Source organism: Gymnoscopelus braueri (genome assembly GCF_963280865.1).
Source record: "Gymnoscopelus braueri genome assembly, chromosome: 23".
Lineage (NCBI taxonomy): Eukaryota > Metazoa > Chordata > Actinopteri > Myctophiformes > Myctophidae > Gymnoscopelus > Gymnoscopelus braueri.
In genome coordinates, this window is record NC_137625.1 from 33,770,574 (window position 1) to 33,792,042 (window position 21,469).

The window sequence follows — 21,469 nt, forward strand, 5'->3', positions numbered from 1 at the left end:
TGGTCAATCATTGGCCAAATTGTCAAATATTACCCAAGAAAGAGGCAATTTATTTTTAAATAGAGGCGTTATGAGCATGTAGAGCAATATTTATCTGTGGAACCGAGTCAAACTAAATGTAATGCCTCAACTCTTACAATTCTAAGTGCTTGTCAGGGGACCAGTTCAAATATGATTATTTTGGAGGGTCCCTAGCTCAAATATGATTATTTTGGAGGGTCCCTAGTTCAAATATGATTATTTTGGGGGGTCGTGGCGTGAAATTCTGAAAACCACTACTGTATACTAGTACTGTATAGTAGCATACTGTATGCAGGTATACTTTATATCTATTACAATACATTTCTGCCTATAACAACACGCTCAAAGTAGAGACGGCATGACTAAAGTGGTTTAACAGATACAAAACAATTTGTTTGAGAACAGATTCAACAAGGACATCATAACATCTATATTGCAATATTGGTACTTTTAGATAATTGTAGTCCTTTTTCCTCCACTGCCTCAAGGACCGTTCTCGGTGGTATCTTTTCTCTGTTGGATGGAGGGTGGGTGGGTGGGGCTACGGAGCCGGAGGGCTGGCGGGGGCCGGGGTCTTCCGGCCACAGGGTATCGGGGGCAGGACAGGCCTGGCGTCGGATCCGGGACGTACGGATGATGAAGAAAGGGACGCAACCGGAGACGGGTGGTGGTCCGCACTCTGCCGAGGAGGGGCTTCGGGACTCTTGTCGCGTGCCACTCGCTCTGGAAGGAAGGGAGGCACGTTTTACAAATCTTCTCTTCTAGGGGTCCCTGGCACAAAACCTTTTCAGATGGGGATACGCGGCCAAATACATATGAAAATAGCACATCTACAAGCTCACAGTGTGTTGCGATGTGACACGTTGTCGGCTTGTACATCTGCTATATTTTCAATCTGCTATTTTGATGTAAAGTGGTAAAACCTAGACTATAGTTGTTTCTTTTGGGCTTGTTTTCATAGACCTGGCCGCTTGTTTCTCTTGCAAAATCTGTCAACACGGCTGATTACCTGCATTAAATGTATTTTGGCAGGCCTTGATGGCGTCGTAATGGCTGATTTCACAACACGTCGCGTTGTGAGCTTGTAGATCTGCTATTTTCAGAGCGCAACACCTGAGCGCAACCAAACATAAAATGACTTGTCTTTTAGTTCTACTGGATCTATTCTCCACTAGTCCCTCCCATTTTTGTCTAGTTTTTATTTGTTAAACGAAATTGTCAATATATTTAGTCTTAGTTGTAGTCATCATAGCTTAGTTTTTATTTAGTTCTTCAGTGACGAACATTTTTCGTCATAGTTTTAGTCGCCAAAATCAACACTGGTTAGAATCCCCATGACCTTTCACCTCCTCTCAGCCCCCTTACTTATCTTGTTTGTCTTAAATAAATGATATCTTAAATACAATAAATAATAATAAATGCATAAAATAAACTCTCTCTAACCTCCGAGTGTTTCCAGTGTGGATCCCGGGGTCGGGACGTCCAGGGGCTCCACGCCTGCTCCTGAGCCCGGTGGGGGGTCCACACCTGCTCCTGAGCCCGGCGGGGAGTCCGCTTTAGCTCCTGAGCCCGATGGGGGGTCCACATATCCCGAGGGCACGGCCTGGGAACAGGCTCCCGCTGAGCTGGGCACGGACACGGCTGAACTGACCCGAGACCCGTCTGAACTGGGAGCAGAAGAGAATCCTCTGGCGTTTACTGTACAGTATAGGTAACCGGAACGCTCGCCGCAAAACATAGACTGACAAATTAGCTTATTAGCTAACTCTGGTACATTCACAATTATGGGGAAACTGAAATCTTGATTGACTGGTGAATCCTGTCCCTGAAATAGGTATATAAACTTAATTTGGATCCTAATAAACTCAAACTCTATGTGGGGTTGCGGGGATGCAATTAGAATTAGAATATAATTAAATAGAAATCAAATTAAAAACATGAGGCTTTACAAAAAACGATAACTAAAATCAAACTATTTTGTGTAAAACAAACTAAAATCAGAGAGAAAATATTTGTCAAAAATCTTCAGAAATAGCAAAACTAACAGATCTACAAGCTCACAATATATCACATTTTGAGCTTGTAGATCAGCTATTTCTTTTCTGACCTTGTATTTGAATCTCACCCCTGACTAATCTTTTACTAATGTTTATATGTGCTATTTTTTATGTTTCTTGTTTTCTGTATGGGGACTATGTATGAAAATAGCATTCTTAATATCCGATGTGTTTACACAGCATTTTATGTGTGGTGTTCATTAACTTTCTCACTGCCAGACTTATTTCTGGCTGCGTGCACCCACTGCCAGCGATTTTTCGATTGTCTTACTTTTTCAAGTAGTCACAGAATATTTATCTCCAGTATCATCGATCCCCTGATGGTTTCTAATTACAGAGGGTTGTCAAAAATTGCGCATTGCGGCCTCCCGTTCGCTTGTTATACGCCGTTGAAAATAGCATGTCTCGCCAAAAATACATACTGTAGTAAAACACAGGAACCGAGATACAGGCGATTTCCCAAATACTTTAAACAGCAAGTCAAAGGAGCAGTAAATCTTGGGATCACGTTATCTCCTGGTTCTGTGAAATAAATAAATAAATGAATAAATAAATAAGTCGCCCTTGGCAGTCAATGAGTAATATGCACTGTCCCATCCAAATAAACGTATAAATAAATAAATAATCCATATTACAATAAAAAAAGAACAAAAATGTATAAAAAACTAAACAAAAGCAAGCCTTTTCAACAAAAAAGAAAATTATAAACTAGCAAATCCACTTTAAAAATCATGTTACTGTATGGACTGACATTATGAATAGATTCATCAAGTTACTGTATATAGACTGAGTTTATGATTAGATTCATCATGTTACTGTATAGGATAAGGATAGGATAATTCCTTTTAACAGGACGTTCATGAAAGTCCTTGCGGGCTTGTTTCCAATGAGGGCCTGTGAGCAAGGGGTTAAGAGTCTTGCTCAGGGACAAATTTCATTTCATCGACACATAGGCTGGCATGGCCTGGAATCGTACCTGGGGCAACCTCTAGCTCTGGCTCCCTAGGCGGGCTCACTAACCACTCAGCTATGGCCGCCCCCAATATAGACCCCAATATAGACTGACTTTATGAATAGATTCATCATGTTACTGTCTATAGACTGTCTTTATGAATAGATCCATCATGTTACTGTATAGACCAGGGGTCAGCAACCTTGAATGTCAAAAGAGCCATTTTGGACCAAATGTCAGATTTTGTATGAAATACAAAATCTGTCTCGAGCCGCAACCATATTTGAGCCTTATAATGAAGGCAACACGTTATTAGGTGTATATTAGCATATCAAAATTACAAAATACAATACGAGCATTCATTAAATTAAACTTCTCGCAGCAGATTAAACATACATATCCAGCAGCATTGGCAGTGAAAGCAAACGACTCTGTCCATGAACTATTCAATTCTCTGCCTTCTTCAGTTAGCTTGATTTTTTTTTTTTGCATTTGCAGTGACACTGCTTTGTTTACACAAATCACCTGTCTGGCGCCTCGCCAATAAATGTGTCGCAGGCTATGATGCAAATTTTAGTTGACAGAAATGTTGAAACGTTTTATTTATTCTGCACACTTTTACAAAATTGGAGAACATATGTGTCATATTTTGGGTAATTGAAACTCTTCAAATCAGCCTCATGGTGGCGCTATAACAGGCCGTTTGGCCAGGCGTTTTTAACTACAACTGCATCGATCTGCGTGAAACTTTGCACCCACACTCCCTAGAGGCCAAAGAAAAACATCTGCCCAGCATTTTTCACATCTGCTTTTTATAGCGCCACCAGGAGGCCAACTTTTGTAAAACCATTTTTTAAAATAATATTACTATTTTTATAATATTACTCCTTCAGATTCTGTCCAAAAATTACAATAATCGGTACACTAGGCCTGTCCCCGACTAAGGATTTCTATAGTCGAATCTGATTGGCCAATAGTTGCCTATAGTCGACAAATGCATGATTTGACTGAGATTGGCAGTCGAATAAGTCGGATTCGACTGCCAATCTCCCAGTCGAATCATGCAAAAAAAGATGTTATGCAATAGAGTAACATTCCATTTGGGCTGTAGGGGTGCTTAATGTCTGATTTAACTTATACTTGCTTGGTTTCTCCCAATAAATCATGATGTATATCCTATTTTTGGCAAACTATTAGTTAATTAATATAACAAACTAGGCCAATCTCTCAGTCGGATAATAAAAAAAACGTTTTTCTCTCCCCATAATTCGACTAAGAGATTGGCTATTCGAATAATCTAGGTCAGGCCTACGGTACACAGTATCTCTGCAATTTCCGTGAAAGTTTGCCCGCACATTCCCACTAGACCGAGGAAGAAATATACCCATTTTCACATTGGCCTGTTATAGCGCCACCAGCAGGTCTAATTTAGCAAAACACATTTTTGGAACAAAATGCGTTAAATCATGAATTTAGTGTCCGATTGCCGTGAAAGGCCTAAGAAGAAATGGCACCCTTTCCACATTGGCCTATTATAGCACCACCAGGATGCCACAATAACCTACATGACCTGGCGGAGACCTGTGCACCGAGGAGCACTTTTTCTAGTTTTTTCTCAGTTCACTTTGTGGTTTGTCAGAAAGTGTCTTGCCCAGTTCCCTTATTTTTTTGCCGATGTGTTCTTGCGTGGCACATGCGACCCTGGGCCCTGAGCCAATGTGTTTTTTCTTTTTTATAAATATTGAACCAATGAAAAAGTATTAACAAGAGCTTGGTTCCTTTTTATTTCCTGAAATGTAACAGTTTTTGATATACATGGTTTCCACCGGTTAGCAACGAACAACATTAAATGAACAGAGCGGTGAGAGAGGAGGAGGAGGAGAAGGGGAATGGGTGGGGCTGGGGGCGTGTCCTAGCAGGAGGAGGGGCTAGGCGGAGGCAGACTACCGCTCGGATGTAGCAACACACTTCAGTGCACACAACTTCTCCTGGGACTATTTCGGTCAGAAATACTTGTTTTCTTCTTCACATTGGACATTGTGGCTAACCTTAGTTAATTTGAACCTACAGAGACTAAATACTTTCTACCAGATTTCAAGAACAAGAACAGAACATCAGAGAGGAACTAATGGAGATGAAGGTGCTAAATGAAAGTGTTTATTATTACTATGGAAACTATGACTATGAGGAGAACCAGACGGACGACCAGATGTGTGACTATTCCCAGTGGGGACCTTCATATAGTGTCATCCCAGTGCTCTACATACTCATCTTCATCCTCGGCCTGTGTGGAAACGGAGTGGTCATCATCACCGTATGGAGAGCACAGGGCAAACGGCGCACTGCTGACGTCTACATCAGCAACCTGGCTGTAGCTGACCTGACCCTTGTGCTCACTCTGCCTCTGTGGGCAGTGTACACTGCCATGGGCTACCACTGGCCCTTTGGGGTGGCAATGTGCAAGATCAGCAGCTACATGGTCCTGCTAAACATGTACGCCAGAGTTTTATGCCTCACATGTATGAGCTTTGAGCGCTACCTGGCCATCGCCCACTCCTCGTCCAGCACACAGCTTCGTACCCGGGGCCACACGAAGGCTTCCCTGACAGCAATGTGGCTTCTGGCTGGTCTACTGGCTGTTCCCACTGCAATCTTCCGCACCACCAAACATGATGAAACATTCAACCGGACCTCCTGCGACATGGACTTCAGCCTGGTGACGACGGATATGAGAACAGAGTACCTCTGGGTGGCCGGTCTCAGCCTCAGCTCCTCGGTCCTGGGCTTTCTTCTACCTTTCCTGGCCATGATGGTGTGCTACTGCTTCGTCGGATGCACCGTCACTCGCCAATTCAATGGCCTGCGCAAGGAAGACCAGCGAAAGCGGAGTCTGTTGAAGACCATCACCACACTGGTGGTGGCGTTTGCTGTCTGTTGGACACCTTTCCATGTGCTGAAGAGTGCCGACGCTCTCTCCTACCTGAACCTGGCTCCTAGCACATGCGCCTTCCTACGTTTCCTCCTCCTGGCTCACCCCTATGCCACCTGCCTGGCCTACGTCAACAGCTGCCTCAACCCCTTCCTGTATGCCTTCTTTGACCGACGCTTTCGCTCCCAGTGCCTGGACCTAAAAAAGCATTAAATGCCAGCCCTGCCATCTCGCTATCCTCCCAAAATACAAGACGCTCAGTCCCCAGACACAAAGGTGTGACATCACCACACGCATGTCACGGAACAGGTGACTAATGAATCTGTCCTGTCTGCACAATGCAGGTGGTACTGTAAATCAAAGTGTTTTAGTTAAGCTAAGCATGACTTGAATTGAAACTTTTTAAATAAATTGTACTTGTAAGCGTATAGTACTTGTACTTTTTGTGAAGAAAAAACAACAACATACTGTTGGAAACATGGGAATTTATTAGAAAGTAATTCCTGTTGAACAGCTCACTTTAGGATATAGGCTTAAGGTAATAGGTAATCTCTTCTTTGCTAGAGATTACTTACTAGTGTCATTGACTTTGACCTTGAAATCATTTACATTCTTCTTACTGAGGGAATATTTGGTCCCAAAGAGAATGGGGACCAAATAAGGTGTGGTGACAGTTTGTTATCGGTAAGCCAAGTACGGATTTTGGTGAGTTCAGAGCTGAGAGCTCCCTCAACTTGCAACTTGTCCTCACCCGAGATCAGGAGTGCTGAGTCATCAGCGAATAGGAACAATTTGCAGTTACAGGCAGCATTCATGTCGTTAATGTATAAAAGGAACAGTAACGGCCCTAGAATGCTACCTTGAGGAACCCCGGGACGAGGACATGGTTCTATTGATGTCAACCATTTGTTCTCTTCCCCAGTAACGGCCCTGAGCAATTTGGTGCCCTATAGCAGTATTTTACCTGGCGCCCCCCCCCCCATAGCCTATTATTTATTAATAATAATATAGCCTAAATAAGGCTATTTCAAAAATACAAATAACTAGGATATCATGAAAAATACAAAAGCTAAATTGAAAACAAAACTATTAATATGAATGAATTTGCATCGGGGACCACCAGGGGTCCTTGAGGAGTTACATGACTGTAACTCTGAGACTGTAACTCTGAGAAAATGGCCCCCTTAAGGGTCCATTTGGTTCCATTGGGGTCCCAGATATAGCAAATGGTATCAAATGGGGGTCCGTGGCCTAATGCTTATTAAACTGGGGGGCCTTGAAATGTAAAAGTTTGAGAACCACTGTTATACTTTACTGTACCATTGCAATTAATTAACAGGTTTCTGTTTGGGATGAACACAGCACTCTTTACATTATCTGGAATTCTAGCAATAAAGGTCTTAATATCTTTAGTTTGAGACACTTGGGGTAACGTGATCACCATTACGTACTGCAGCTCATGGCTCTAGCTCAGGGGTTTTCATGGCTCTAGCTCAGGAAAGTGAAGGTTTTCTTTAAAATGTATTTTCATTATTTTCATATGCTTTTTTATTTTGGAGAAACTTAGTAACTTTGTATTTGAGGACAGAGGAATTAAAGACATTATCATCATTATCAGTATTCATTTGAGGGGGCTTATGCTTCAATTTCAAAAGTACTTCAAGCTTAACTATAAAAGAGGATCAGCTCATTGCCATGTAAGACTCTGTCAAGAGGCACATGAAACACGGTCCCTTGTGAAGTTCAATCTGGATGAGTTCTTAGGCAGAATTCCCAGTGCTTGCAGTAAAAGCGAAATGTATTTGACCTTTTGTAACTACGTATCTCTGTAACAGTAGTATTTTCATGCTGGCATATACCTGAAAAATATGTACAGGGCAAGGTTCGAGCCAGAAAATGACATGAGACTCCACTATAGTCAAGAAGAAGACAGACATGGACCACCTGCAATCATGTAATGGACCACTAGTGGTCCATAGACCACTAGTTGAGAAACAGTTCACTCAATGACCTGGTGACCTAAGTCAATGTTGTTGACAGCAGTTACTGGAACCTCCACAGAAAAGGGAATTGGAATCTCAAGAGGTGGAAGTGTGGCCTGGTTGAGCCATCATTATTAGGAAATGTGCCCATATAATAGCATGTGTCTGCTCACTCATCAGTTAACGTGAGTTTAATATAGAAGGCTGGATGAAGTAAGAGATATTCTCAAAAACACTCAAAAATGCTCTGCTCATTTCAGTTAAACAATGACTGTTAATTAGGGGCTTGATTAAATGTGTTGCGTGTAGTGTCGTTCAATGAATTATTAAAGCCCCTAACAGTCATTATTTAAGTGTCTATGGACAATTGGTTGAGAAACAGTGTTATAAATGGTTCTTTTAGTTCTTTTAACTCTAATCATACAGAGTTATAAGCTGATCATAATGTATTATAGACCTGGGATTCATAGAGTTAGTGTTACCAAAAACACTAATCTTAGCCCATATCCCCTCCCAACACAACAGTGGTCACCAGGTTGAGTTTTAGTCAGGGTGGTGGTCCCTGGTTCACAATCAGTTGAAATAGCTATAGCTGACTCTAGTCAAACAGTTTATTAATCTCAGCTGTGCGTGTTTCTTTTAAAGTGGTTTTGCACCCTGAATGCGCACACACACACCCTCTAATGTTTGTAAACAAGAAACCTGTCTATACTGTACATCCTCCGTGTTGCCACAGAGAGTGAAAAAGCGAGAAGGTAGAACACATTTAAAATCCTCAAAGTTAAATTAACTCTGATTCTGCCACACTGTTGAAACTGAAAGCAGAGCCATCTGGATACACATAGCTGGGAGAAACCAAAAACGTATGAAAGAGAGGAGTGCATTGATGAGGCGCACCTAACTAAAAAAAATTCAAAACAAATTTTTGGAACAAAATGCCTCAAATCATGAATGCAGTGTCCGCTTGCCATGAAAGGCCTAAGAAGAAATGGCACCCTTTTCACATTGGCCTATTATAGCGCCACCAGGATGCCACAATAACCTACAGTACCTGACCTGGCGTAGACCTGTGCTCCGAGGAACACTTTTTCTACTTTTTTCCACTTTTTGCCTTGGTTGTCCCACACGAGCCGTCACGGTCTCGTAAATCGTGTTTTGGGGTGAGCGTTCGGCACAACTGCCAATCAAAGTGACTGTACTGGCCAATCACAGCGCGTCTTTTCCGGGACTTGGCAAAACACATAACAGCTATACGGCGGCTTGTGTGGGACAAGCCACCACTCTGCGTTTCATGCGGATCTGCTGCTTTTGATGTTTTTGTGTGACCCTGTAGGACTGACTTTATGAATAGATTCATCATGTTACTGTATATAGACTGACTTTATGAATAGATTCATCATGTTACTGTATATAGACAGACTTTATGAATAGATTCATCATGTTACTGTATATAGACAGACTTTATGAATAGATTCATCATGTTACTGTATATAGACAGACTTTATGAATAGATTCATCATGTTACTGTATATAGACTGACTTTATGAATAGATTCATCATGTTACTGTATATAGACTGACTTTATGAATAGATTCATCATGTTACTGTATATAGACTGACTTTATGAATAGATTCATCATGTTACTGTATATAGACTGACTTTATGAATAGATTCATCATGTTACTGTATATAGACTGACTTTATGAATAGATTCATCATGTTACTGTATATAGACTGACTTTATGAATAGATTCATCATGTTACTGTATATAGACTGACTTTATGAATAGATTCATCATGTTACTGTATATAGACTGACTTTATGAATAGATTCATCATGTTACTGTATATAGACTGACTTTATGAATAGATTCATCATGTTACTGTATAGACTGTCTTTATGAATAGATTCATCATGTTACTGTATAGACTGTCTTTATGAATAGATTCATCATGTTACTGTATATAGACTGACTTTATGAATAGATTCATCATGTTACTGTATATAGACTGACTTTATGAATAGATTCATCATGTTACTGTATATAGACTGACTTTATGAATAGATTCATCATGTTACTGTATATAGACTGACTTTATGAATAGATTCATCATGTTACTGTATAGACTGTCTTTATGAATAGATTCATCATGTTACTGTATAGACTGTCTTTATGAATAGATTCATCATGTTACTGTATAGACTGTCTTTATGAATAGATTCATCATGTCTCATCTCATCTCTCAGCCTGTAGCCCGAGGAGGACGTTGGCCTGGTGCCAAGTAGGCTACGTTTAACTACATCCTCGTTAACTTTTACCTTTTCTATTTAACTCACTGAGGCCGCTATAGCAACATTTAAGGTGGAATGTTTTCTAGTGTGTTACTCAGTGCAGAAGTTACAGCTGCTGTGAATCAATCAACACACTTTAAATGTCAACATGACATTTCATTAGTTTTTTTATCAGAAAAAATAATATGGACGAAGGGAACCGTCACGTGACCCATTTGTTTCTACAGACCCGTTTCTAAGCCACTTTTTTGGCAAATTCAAATCCACCATCTTGGAACTTCCGGTCCTGAAAAGCAACCGGGAACGACTGCTTATGGCTGCAACTGTCTTCACTTGGTTGAGCCAGTAAAAACTTTTTTTTAAAGTTTAATTTTGGGGCGGGCCATAGCTGTGTGGTTAGTGAGCCCGCCTGGGAAGACAGAGGCCCTGGTTTTCCCAGGTTCGATTCCAGGCCAGGCCAGCAATCTGTCGACGTGTGTCCCTGAGCAAGACTCATGACCCCTCATTACCAGTGGTGTAAAGTAACTAAGTACATGTGCTCAACTACTGTATTTAAGTACAATTTTGAAGTATTGTTACTTTACTGTGGAGTATTTCCAATTTTCAGTACTTTTACTTCTACTCCACTACATCTCAGAGGCAAATATTGTACTTTTACTCCACTACAATTATTTGAAAACTTGAGTGACTAGTGACTAGTTTAGATTTGTATTATTATTACAAAACATAGCCTACATTATCCACTTCAGCCCTATATGCATTTGAAAATAGCCAATCTACAAGCTCGAGCTTGTAGATCTGCTATTTTCAAAAGAGTTTTATACATTTGAAAACTTGAAATGGGACATTCTGCATAATGAGTACTTTTAGTTTGAGTATTTTAAGTACATTTTGATGCCAATACCTTTATACTTTTAAACTCAAGTTTTACTCAAGTACATTTCAAATTCCGGACTTTTACTTGTAAGGGCACGGTCAGGGCGCGCTCCCACCAAGAGTTGGCTGGCCGCTGTTAAACGCAGGTTGTGCGCGGCCACAGTTTTTTGCAGCCAGCGGATTCTAAAAAACGGGAGTGTCGCGCCTGTCACTCACTTTCAGGACCCTCCCCGCAGCCCGCACCGCCTGTGCCTGCTGCCTTGAGCACCATGTTGCTTCCTGAGTCTTGAGACAGTCCGCCTTCCACTCACCCGATTGGACAGAGGGATAAAATCGGCTCCTGCCTCCAGCAGTTTTATGCTTAGTCGCGGAGAGCAGATAAACGCAAGGTCTGCGCGAGAGGCGGAAAAATCTGCTCTTGCGTGAATCAACGCATTTGCATTGACAATGCATTGGCAGATTCTGCAAACAGCGGCCAGCCAACTCTTGGTGGGAGCGCGCCCTCACACCAAAATATGGTTGCCCGCTGTTAAACTCGGTCAACAGTTTTTTGCAGCCAGCGGATTTTAAAAAACAGAGTAGCTTGCAGAGCATTCTGTCCCAATAACCAGTGGGTGGGTCCTCACTTTCAGGACCCACCCATGCAACAGCTACAACCAGTTGCTCTATCGCAAGCACCATGTCGCTTCCTGAGTCTTGGGACAGTCTGCCTTCGACTCACCCGATTGGATAGAAGGGGAAAAGCAGTATAGAGCGCATAAACGCAAGGCGGAAAGATGTGCAACAAACCACTCGATTCTCATTGAAAAAGCATTGGCAGATTCCGCCCCTTAGGTAGAACAAAAGTGCGGTGCGACCGTGCCCTAACAGAGTATTTCTACATTGCTGTATTGATACTTTTACTTAAATAAAACATTTGAGTACTTTTTCCACCACTGCATACACACACATTCCTGTGCCAAAACTCTGTCATAGCAATTAGCCTCCTTCCATTACATTACACTGTGTCCTCACATGCACACGCACGTGCACGCACACGCACATGCACACACACACACAAGTACAAACTCATCCCTAGTGAGACAGAGTGGAATCCTACAAATAGCAAGGTGTTGAGTAGTGTTGTCACATGTCATACGGTATGCACTGACAAGTAGATTAGCCACTTAAGCCCTGGCTCTGTTCTAGGTCAAGGGTTCTCAGACCTTTCAGGCCGCGACACCCCCCAAAATAATCACATTTGAACTGGGGACCCCCCCCCCCACCCTGACAGGCAAGAATTCTAGGCATTACATTTAGTTTAACTCAGTTCCACAGATAAACATTGTGAAAATAGCCGCACTACAAAGCTGTCTGAGGCGTTGTGAGCTTGTAGATCGGCTATTTTCACAACGTTTGCCTCTTTCTTTAGTAATATTTGACAATCTGGCCAATTTGGTATTAAAAAGGTCTTAAAAGTCATTAAATTGTGACTTTAGAAATGTGAAGATACCCTGTATGCACTTATTCTGTATGTTGGTTTGTTTACTGTTGAGTGAGAAAACAAGGTTGCACATTAAGCTGATCATCTGCGGACACCCCAAAATAATGTGTGGACCACTGTTCTATGTCAGCTAATGTCTTCCTTCAACACCAAATCTCCTCACCGACAACAACAGCCAAACTACTAAGCTCACAACAACTAATCGCACTATGCAATGTGTTGTGAGCTTGTCGTTATCTGCTATTTTAGCTGTATGTTCATCCCAGAATGTTCATGTGCAAAGTTCTATAAAATTCTGATCCCCGAAGAAGTTGAACAGTAAATAATTTATACTAATCCATAGGGAAAAGGAAATAAGATACATTTGCTAATTATATTCTGGTGAGGGAACACTCCAGGAATACACATGCACACACACACACGCACACACACAGTAATGCATGACTGTGTTAATGTATGACTGATTCAATAAAGCCTATGCAGTAAAGCCCTGTTTATGGAGCTGAAATAATACACTGTGGGGGAAAAAAAGGTAGCAAGAGCCATGAATCATCATTTTATGAGTCAGATTAAGTGAAAGTGTGTGTGCGCATATATATGTATATAAACACATTACATAAATCGCTACAGCATCAGAGCCTTGACTACACGTACAGTATATGGCAATTTTTCTAAAAGGATATTGGACTAGCTTTGCATATTTAACCCTTTAAGACCGGGAAAGCATCTGTTATTTTAGATTTTATACTTTAAAATTAGCAGATATAAAAGCTCATAGTGAGCTTGTAGATCTGAATTTTAATATAATTATAAATATAATTATAATATCTTTGAATATATATATTTTAAAGCGAACATTTGTAACTCAAATCTTTGCTTCTGGGGATTCTACAAATGTCTTCAGTTAAAAAAAAAAAATGATGTTGCAATCAGTGGTTCTCAAACTTTTTCATGTTAAGGACCCCCAAAATTATATGTATTTGGCCGCAGACACCCATCTCAAAATGTGTTGTTCCAGGGACGCCCCAGAAGCAAAGATTTGAGTTAAAAATGTTTGCTTTAAAAAAAAATATATATATTCAAAGATTTGCAGAAATTTTTCTAAAATAGCAGATCTACAAGCTCATAGCGCGGCACACGGTGAAGCGCTTGTATATCTGCTATTTTTGAATAGCCAAAGAATGAAATAATTGTTAAAGTGGTGACACAGACGCGTTCCCGGTTTTAATGAGTTAAGAACGAAAATCCTGTCTGCTCTAGCTTTACATATTTAACAACAACAACAACAACAACAAAAAAGGTCAAAAATAGAGCAGTCCCGCAGATTTTCATTCGTTTTTTTTTCTCACAATTATTCATAAAAAATGTAAATTCCATTAAAAATACATTAAAAAATGTTAGAAGTGGTGAAAATAGCAGATCTACAAGCTCACAACGTGTCGCACTGCGACGCGTTGTGAGCTAGTAGATCGGCTATTTTCACTAGTAAAAACCACTAACCAGTGGGTTTAGGCATATTTTCTGGGAGGTTAGGGTTAAATTTAGGAATATAACCAAGCCCACCTGGGCGAAACACCAACGAAAGAGGGAGTCCTGTGTGTGTGTGTGTGTACCTGCTGTCCTCACAGACATCATGGCTGTGTTGGGCTGTGGGTAGGTCAGGGTCGCGACCCTGTGAGATTAGAGATGCAGGCGATGTTTGGGCCGATCTGGGAACAAACAAGAAACAAAGCCAGTCATTTTCTTCACCCCCCTTTTTACACACACATGGCAAAGCAAATGCACGCACACACACACACACACACACACACACACACACACACACACACACACACACACACACACACACAGTAATATCTGACTATAAAGTAAATCCGAGGGAGAGTAATTTCTACCTGCATTAAAATCTGCCTTTCATCATCTCTAGTGCATTTAATTCTGTCCTTTAACAGGATTTAAAGTTTAAAGTTTTAAATAACATAGTAGTTCAAACAGTTAACGAGACACTTGCCTCCGAAATGCCACTAACGAGGAGATTTCTCGTTTAAAATCGTAAACACACAATGGAAGACCAAGGAAAGGAGCACAATGTTTTGATCTTTGTATTGGGCCTTTAATCCTTTTCCATTAAAACCGGGAAACATCTCTGTCATTTTAGATTTTAGCCACACACACACACACGCACGCACGCACGCACGCACGCACGCACGCACGCACGCACGCACGCACGCACGCACGCACGCACGCACGCACGCACGCACGCACGCACGCACCCACCCACCCACGCACGCACGCACGCACGCACGCACGCACGCACGCACGCACGCACGCACGCACGCACGCGCACACACAGGATCTCAAAGTGGGGTCCGGGGACTTGGGGGGTACCAGGGGGGTCCCCAGCAAAAAGTGGTAAATATAGCGTTGCAAGCATGTTAACCACTTAACCATAATGTTATACTTTGACTATTCAGAAATATGACAAGCTCATAGTGCGTCACTTCATGCCGCGCTATGAACTTGTAGATCTGCTATTTTTGAAAAAATCTTGAACATTTGTGCAAATCTTTTTAAAGCTAACATTTTTTACTCAAATCTTTGCTTCAGGGGTCCCTGGAACAACATATTTTAAGATGGGGTTTGGCGGCCAAATACATATAATTTTAAGGGGTCCTTGACATGAAAACGTTTGAGCACTACTTATATAGCAACATAAGTTTTTCATACAACTGTTAAGGATTTAGACGACGTTTGTAGAATCGGCCTCAGGTCTTAACCCATTAAAACGGGGAAGGCGTCCGTGTCATTTTAGATTTTTTACAATATAAATTGGGGCCCAGAGATATAAATGCCATTAAATGGGGGTCCGTAGCCTAATGCATGTCAAACTGGGGGGTCCTTGAAATTAAAATGGTTGAGAATCACTGCTAGAGCCGTAAAAATCTCTTATGGGGGTCCCTGGCATTTCTTTTCAAATGGGGGCTCGCGGGCTAATAAGTGTAAATTTGGGGGTCCTTGACATGAAAAAGTTTGAGAACCACTGTGTTAAAGTGCTTACAGGCAACAATGTATTCAGCACGTGTCTCTTTCAAAGCCCAAGGTTCTTTCATCAGGACCCTTAAAAAGCTCAAGGTCAAACAACAGTCAGCCAGGAGAGGCCACTCCAATGCTTTTAACGAGAAGCACTCCGCCAATTAGGAGCTAATGGGCTTCGTTAAGAATGCCTTGTTGAGTAGCGGTGGACAGTAACTAAGTACATTTACTCAAGTAATGTATTTAAGTATAATTTTTGAGGTACTTTTATTCAAGTACTTTTATTTGCCGTAATCTGAAGAGTCACCTCTTCAGACTCCACTTTAGCCCGTAGCACTTGTCGTAGCCTTGACGACCTTGCAGGCTTATGCAAAGGTTAAAATGTAATTTAGATAGCATGTCATGTAGACAGATGCCAGGTTCATTTGTTGACCTGGCACTGTATTTATTTTTTTATATTATACTGTTTAGACTGATGATAGGTTCTTGGTTTACTTATGATCCTAGATTACTATTTCTATCCATTTGATGCATTACCTCGTGTTTACCTTGCTTACTGTAAATCATTCTGGATTAAGTGTGTCTGCTAAATTATAAATTGTCCATGTTTACAGATCTACAAGCTCGCGGCTTTGCGCCGTGTTTCAAGGTTGTAGATCTGCAACTAGGGTCGTTAATTAGTAGGGGCACTAATTTACGAAAAGAACACAAAAAGTTAAGAAGATGGAGATATGAGTTTTTTTTGCCTGACAACATAACAGCGTTATATATTGGGATGGTCTATCTTACAATTTGCAATTGTATGATTGTGAATTGTGAGATTGTAAATGGAACAGCGTTATATAATTAGCAGACTTGGGAACACTGTGCAGATGACAACAACCTGCTGAACATGTGACTGTATCCTGCTGGGCTGTAGGGCTGCTGCTGCAGCAGAGCTTCTCTCACCAGCTTCTCTCTCCTCCGGATGGACGCCAACTCCTGCAGGAGCAACCACAAAGATGATTCATTTCTGAAGATTTTCATTTGATCTGATTTGGGGAAATTGAATGCCCAAATAGGGACGTCACGGATAATTGTTGACAATCTGTTGACATCTCCCAGTCATGCTGATTAACGTCATTGTGTATAGCAGTGGCGGCCATTTTATGGTTCCACAGATAGAACCCCCATACATTTTTTCCCCATAGAGATTTCCAAAAATATTTATACTAATTATTGTAAGCCTGGAACCAAGCCGTCGAGACACCTGGTGAATCATGACCATAAAACATTTGATTCTGTGTCAAAAAATCTTTGAATATTTAATTACATTTTTTTTGCAGTTTTATTATTTTTTTACACAGAATCTGATGTTTTATGGTCATGATTCACCAGGAGCCTTGGTTACAGGCTTAAAATAATTTATATAAATATTTTCGGAAATCTCTATGGGAAAGGTTTATGGGGTTTCTATCTGTGGAACCAAAAACTGTCCGGACTGCTATGCCCAATCCAACGTAATGGCATCATCACGCAATGACATCCCAATGTTGTCATCAATCCATAACCTTTAAAATGTATCATAAACAAAAAAGGAATGTCATTCAGCAACTTTTACCAAAGGCTCTAGCTGCCTGTAAGAACTTCACTGGACTATTATCTGTCAACACTGCTGAACACAGTCTGCCGTATAGCCGAACACACTGTCTGCCGTGTAGCTGATTGGAGGAGCAGAACTGTGATTGCCGCTGGGGAGTCAATTCGCTATCAACAGTCAACGGCTTCCTTGATTGGCCAAACCCAACTCATCGACTGTGGCGTTTTAAAGAGCAAGACTTCAAATACGCTGTATCTGAGCGGCGTACCAAAACATTACAGGTATGCTGCTGTTGCAGCGGAGCACAAAGTGTATGCCTTTGGAAGGCACTATTACGGCGACAAGGCTCAGATTGGTGTGAGTGTTTTCAACACAATGTCCTTGCGCAGGAGGAAGTTGCCCCCAGTGACAACTGGAAGAGGAGAACGTGAGATGTGTGTCAGTGTCACCTCCCACACAGCTGTACTGATAAAAGATGTCATCTACATCTGGGGAAGGTTTCGAACGAATACAAGTGAGCACTCCAACGTACTTTATGCATTTGATGTCGACACCCTATGGTTGAAACCCAAGGTTTCTGGGACTGTTCCAGAGGGGAGGTGCAACCACTCAGCCTGTCTTGGGGAAGGTCATGTGTATCTAGGACGCAACCAGTGGACTAGACGCCTAACTAATGACATCTACAAGTTGGACACCGCCACAATGGTCTGGTCTTTCATCAACACCAGAGGCAGCACGACCTGCTTCAGAACGTCACTCTGCTGCCATCATCGGGACAAAGATGTTTGTATTTGGGCGCTCAAGGCACCCAAACCACATCAGAGTGTTTGACACAGAGACACACTGCTGGCTGAGCACGCCTTCTGCACAGCTTCCTCCAAAAGTATGCAGTGGTCATTCAGTCTTTACCTACAAGGAAGAGCTGTATATATTTGGTGGCTACCAAGCCAGTGATCTGTGTGATCTGTGGAGGTTCAATCCAGAGAACTTTTCCTGAAAGAAGGTTGAGCCCATGGAGATTCCGTGTTCATCAAGGAATTGTATGGGCTGTTGCATGGTGGGAGATCGTATCATCCTCTTTGGGGGACACAAAGTCTTAATTTTAGACTTAAATCCTGGTCTGAAGACGTTATGCAAGCTAGCAGTTATTCAGTACGGCCTGGAGCAGTCTGAACTCCCACACAACATCAGGTGGGAACTGGCAGCCATGACACAAAAACTTTTTCCACAAAAAAGATTAATACAAATAATAAAATAAAAAAAAGATGACTCCACTGGCAGAGATTCATAAACTACAGATCACTTGAGCACGTCCCATAATGCTCTTCTGTATTTTACAGTGGAACCATTAATAAGAATGTTTGTTGTTTGGTACCTGCACCAAATTGGCAGATTTGATTGCAGTGTATGATCAAAACCGAGACCCAGTTAGAGTGTGAAGTTCCAATATATTACTGTAGCAGTGTTAATTTTGTCGACTAAAACCATGACGAAAACTGTTCGTCGACTACCTTTTTTCACGGACAAAAACTAAATAAAAACTAAGCTATAATGACTACAACTATGACTATATATTGACAAATTCAACTGTACATATAGTCAACAAAAAAAACTTTAGCTGTTTGCGAACGCAGCGGAAGGAGGCGCGCCGAAGGCGCGCCTCCGCGCAAGTGGAGCTTACTATGAAACCGTGCTCGGCTTGTGAGTGTGTGTGTGTGCGTCCGTGTGTGTCTGTGTGCACTGCCTGCCTGCAGCTCCTCTGAGATAAGTAAATGTCCAATTTAGACGTACCATACATCAAATGAAAGGTCTTTGAAAACTGAACACACCTGTCAAGGTTGCGTTTAAGCCCGCCCCTTCCCCCGGAAGCCACGCCCCGGAGAAGGCTCCTAAAAACTCCCCATTGAAACCCCATGTTAAATGAAAAGTGCCCGAATCACTCCGAAACTTTTTCTACCCCCCCTAAGTGGGGGTCTACGAACAAATACTTCGGGCTCGGATTTTGGCTCCGCCCCCCGGAAGTGGGTGAAACAGGCACTTCAAACACTTTGTTGAATTGTTCAAAAACATTCAAAGTTTTTTTTTAGTGCATTTGTATTTTTCTAAGATGCTCCTTTTAACGCAGATTTTTTTGTATTTTATTTTAATTTTTTTATTGGTTACTTTTTTTTAAATCTTTTTTTTTCATATTTTTTTTTTTTTTTTTGCGTTCGCTTCCCGCGTTCGCGCGTCTTACTTGTATTATTTACTGTTGTAACAATATAATAATACAATGACAACCCTGGACTATATTTTAAGGCTGTACCTTAAAATATAAGGCTTATACATCTGCTATTTTTGATTTTTTTTTGTGTTTTTTTTTTACACAGATCTTCTCTTCTGGGGGTCCCTGGCACAAAACCACTGGTCTCCGCGGTGGTGGGCAGGTACTACTACCACTCCACCACCAGAGTGCCTTATTGGGGGGTCCTTGAAATTAAAATGTTTTGAAAAGCTACTGCTTTAACGAGACAGTGATGTCACTCACAGTGGAGGTCTTGGGGGTGCGGAGCTGTGCCTGGACCTTGTTCAGGTAGGTTCTACAGGAGGGGTCCTCCATCTCTAGACCACCCGGACCTGATCCGGACCGGGTGGTCTTCTCCTCTGGCGCTGGTTCTGCAGCATGGAAAGAGACCGCACGCACGCACGCACGCACGCACGCACGCACGCACGCACGCACGCACGCACGCACGCACGCACGCACGCACGCACGCACACACACACACACTTGTATTACTATACTTGCGGAGGACATCAGACAATACCCACAACAATTATTTATAATAAGACCATTACTACGTCAAAAGTAACCAACACACTACAGTATACTATAAGAAATGGTCAAACATTGGCCAAATTAAGAGAGAGGCAAACATTTTGAAAATAGCCGAACTACAAGTTTACAACACCTCACAATGCAATGCAATATTAATCTGTGGAACCGAGTCAAACTAAATGTAATGCCTACAATTCCAAGTGCTTGTCAGGGTGGGGGGTCCCCAGTTCAAATGTGATTGTTTTGGGGGTAGCGGCCTGAAAAGTTTGGGAACCCTTGTCCTAAAACCTCAGTTGCGTACCGATCGGTGCTAAGTATATTTTGATGCCAATACTTTTGTACTTTTACTCTTTTGAACACAGGTCTTTTACTTGTAAAATAGTATTTCTATTTTGTGGTATTGCTACTTTTACTTAAGTGAAATATCTCAGACAGTACTTTTTCCACCACAGCTCAGCATAAAGCACCTAACGGTCCTCACAGACTCACCAAGAGGAGTTTGGTCCGAGGTCTCTCCGTGGTCGCTGACATCACTTCCTGCCTGCTCTTCTTCCAGGCCCAAATATTCCTTCATCACCTTCTTCAGGGTCTGGTAGGCCTCTTCTGGGTCATCTATACACACATACCAGTGGTGGACAAAGAACTCAACTCAACTCCTGTACTTGAGTCAAAGTATTAGGGGTGTCACAATATATCATAACAGGATATATTGCGATATTAAAACATGACGATATGCATCGTCGTGAAGTCAGACTGAGCACTTAAAGTGCTTTAGAAATAAAGCACCTTTAAACTGAATATGATGGTCAATGTTGATATTGGTAATTGGAAAAAATATATATAACAAAATATATATATATATATATTGTATCGTATGGTGAAATTTGTGTATCGTGACATCCCTACAAATTTTAGATCCTCCTGGTAACATATTACTCAGCTACAAAGTTAAAGTTGCTCAGTGAAGTTTGTACTTGAGTTGAACTGGTTCGGTTCTTTCTTCCCGCCTAATTTTTAACAAAATCGGTGGTTCATCTTGTGAACCGTGATGACATACATGGGCGTGTCAATAATCAGTAGTATGCACGTGCACACATAGACATGAAAGGGGGCTTGAGCCCCTGCCCTTTTACCTGTCGCTAAAAAAGTGCCCTCTCCAGACTGAAAAAAATAAAAATAATAAACAAAAAATGTATTTCAACTACCCCTAGCAGCCTAACGGTAAGGCCAACGGAAATGCCAGTGGATGTGTCGGATGCAGCTCAAAGCGAACTTTACTCAGGTATCTAGTTCGTCGCCGTACGACCTTCCTAGCCTGTGTTATTAAAGAAAAACGGGCGACAATGGCCAAAATTCGATCGAAAATCGGCGATCGAAAACCGGCGAAAGTGTCCGTTTTCAAGATGTTTTGGCCATTATCTCTGGAACAGAAGGACCAATCTGCTCAG

General features: G+C 41.7%; 1 protein-coding gene and 1 pseudogene across 2 annotated transcripts in view; one reads left to right on the forward strand and one right to left on the reverse strand.

The window, feature by feature from the left end:
• Positions 1-562: 562 nt before the first annotated feature.
• The window catches only part of lrguk (leucine-rich repeats and guanylate kinase domain containing), a gene marked incomplete at both ends in the record, with an annotated part of 49,307 nt that continues 28,400 nt past the window's right edge, over positions 563-21,469 (reverse strand). Inside the window, 8 exons of the mRNA XM_080421196.1 lie at positions 563-744; positions 1,465-1,688; positions 5,298-5,515; positions 5,611-5,743; positions 5,826-5,890; positions 16,483-16,608; positions 19,734-19,861; positions 20,511-20,633. Coding sequence (XP_080277322.1) covers positions 563-744; positions 1,465-1,688; positions 5,298-5,515; positions 5,611-5,743; positions 5,826-5,890; positions 16,483-16,608; positions 19,734-19,861; positions 20,511-20,633 — 1,199 coding nt within the window. The remainder of the gene's footprint in view (positions 745-1,464; positions 1,689-5,297; positions 5,516-5,610; positions 5,744-5,825; positions 5,891-16,482; positions 16,609-19,733; positions 19,862-20,510; positions 20,634-21,469) is intronic.
• On the forward strand, positions 5,089-6,241 carry LOC308079691 (apelin receptor B-like; annotated as a pseudogene). The gene has a single exon. The product of its transcript is annotated as an apelin receptor B-like (transcript).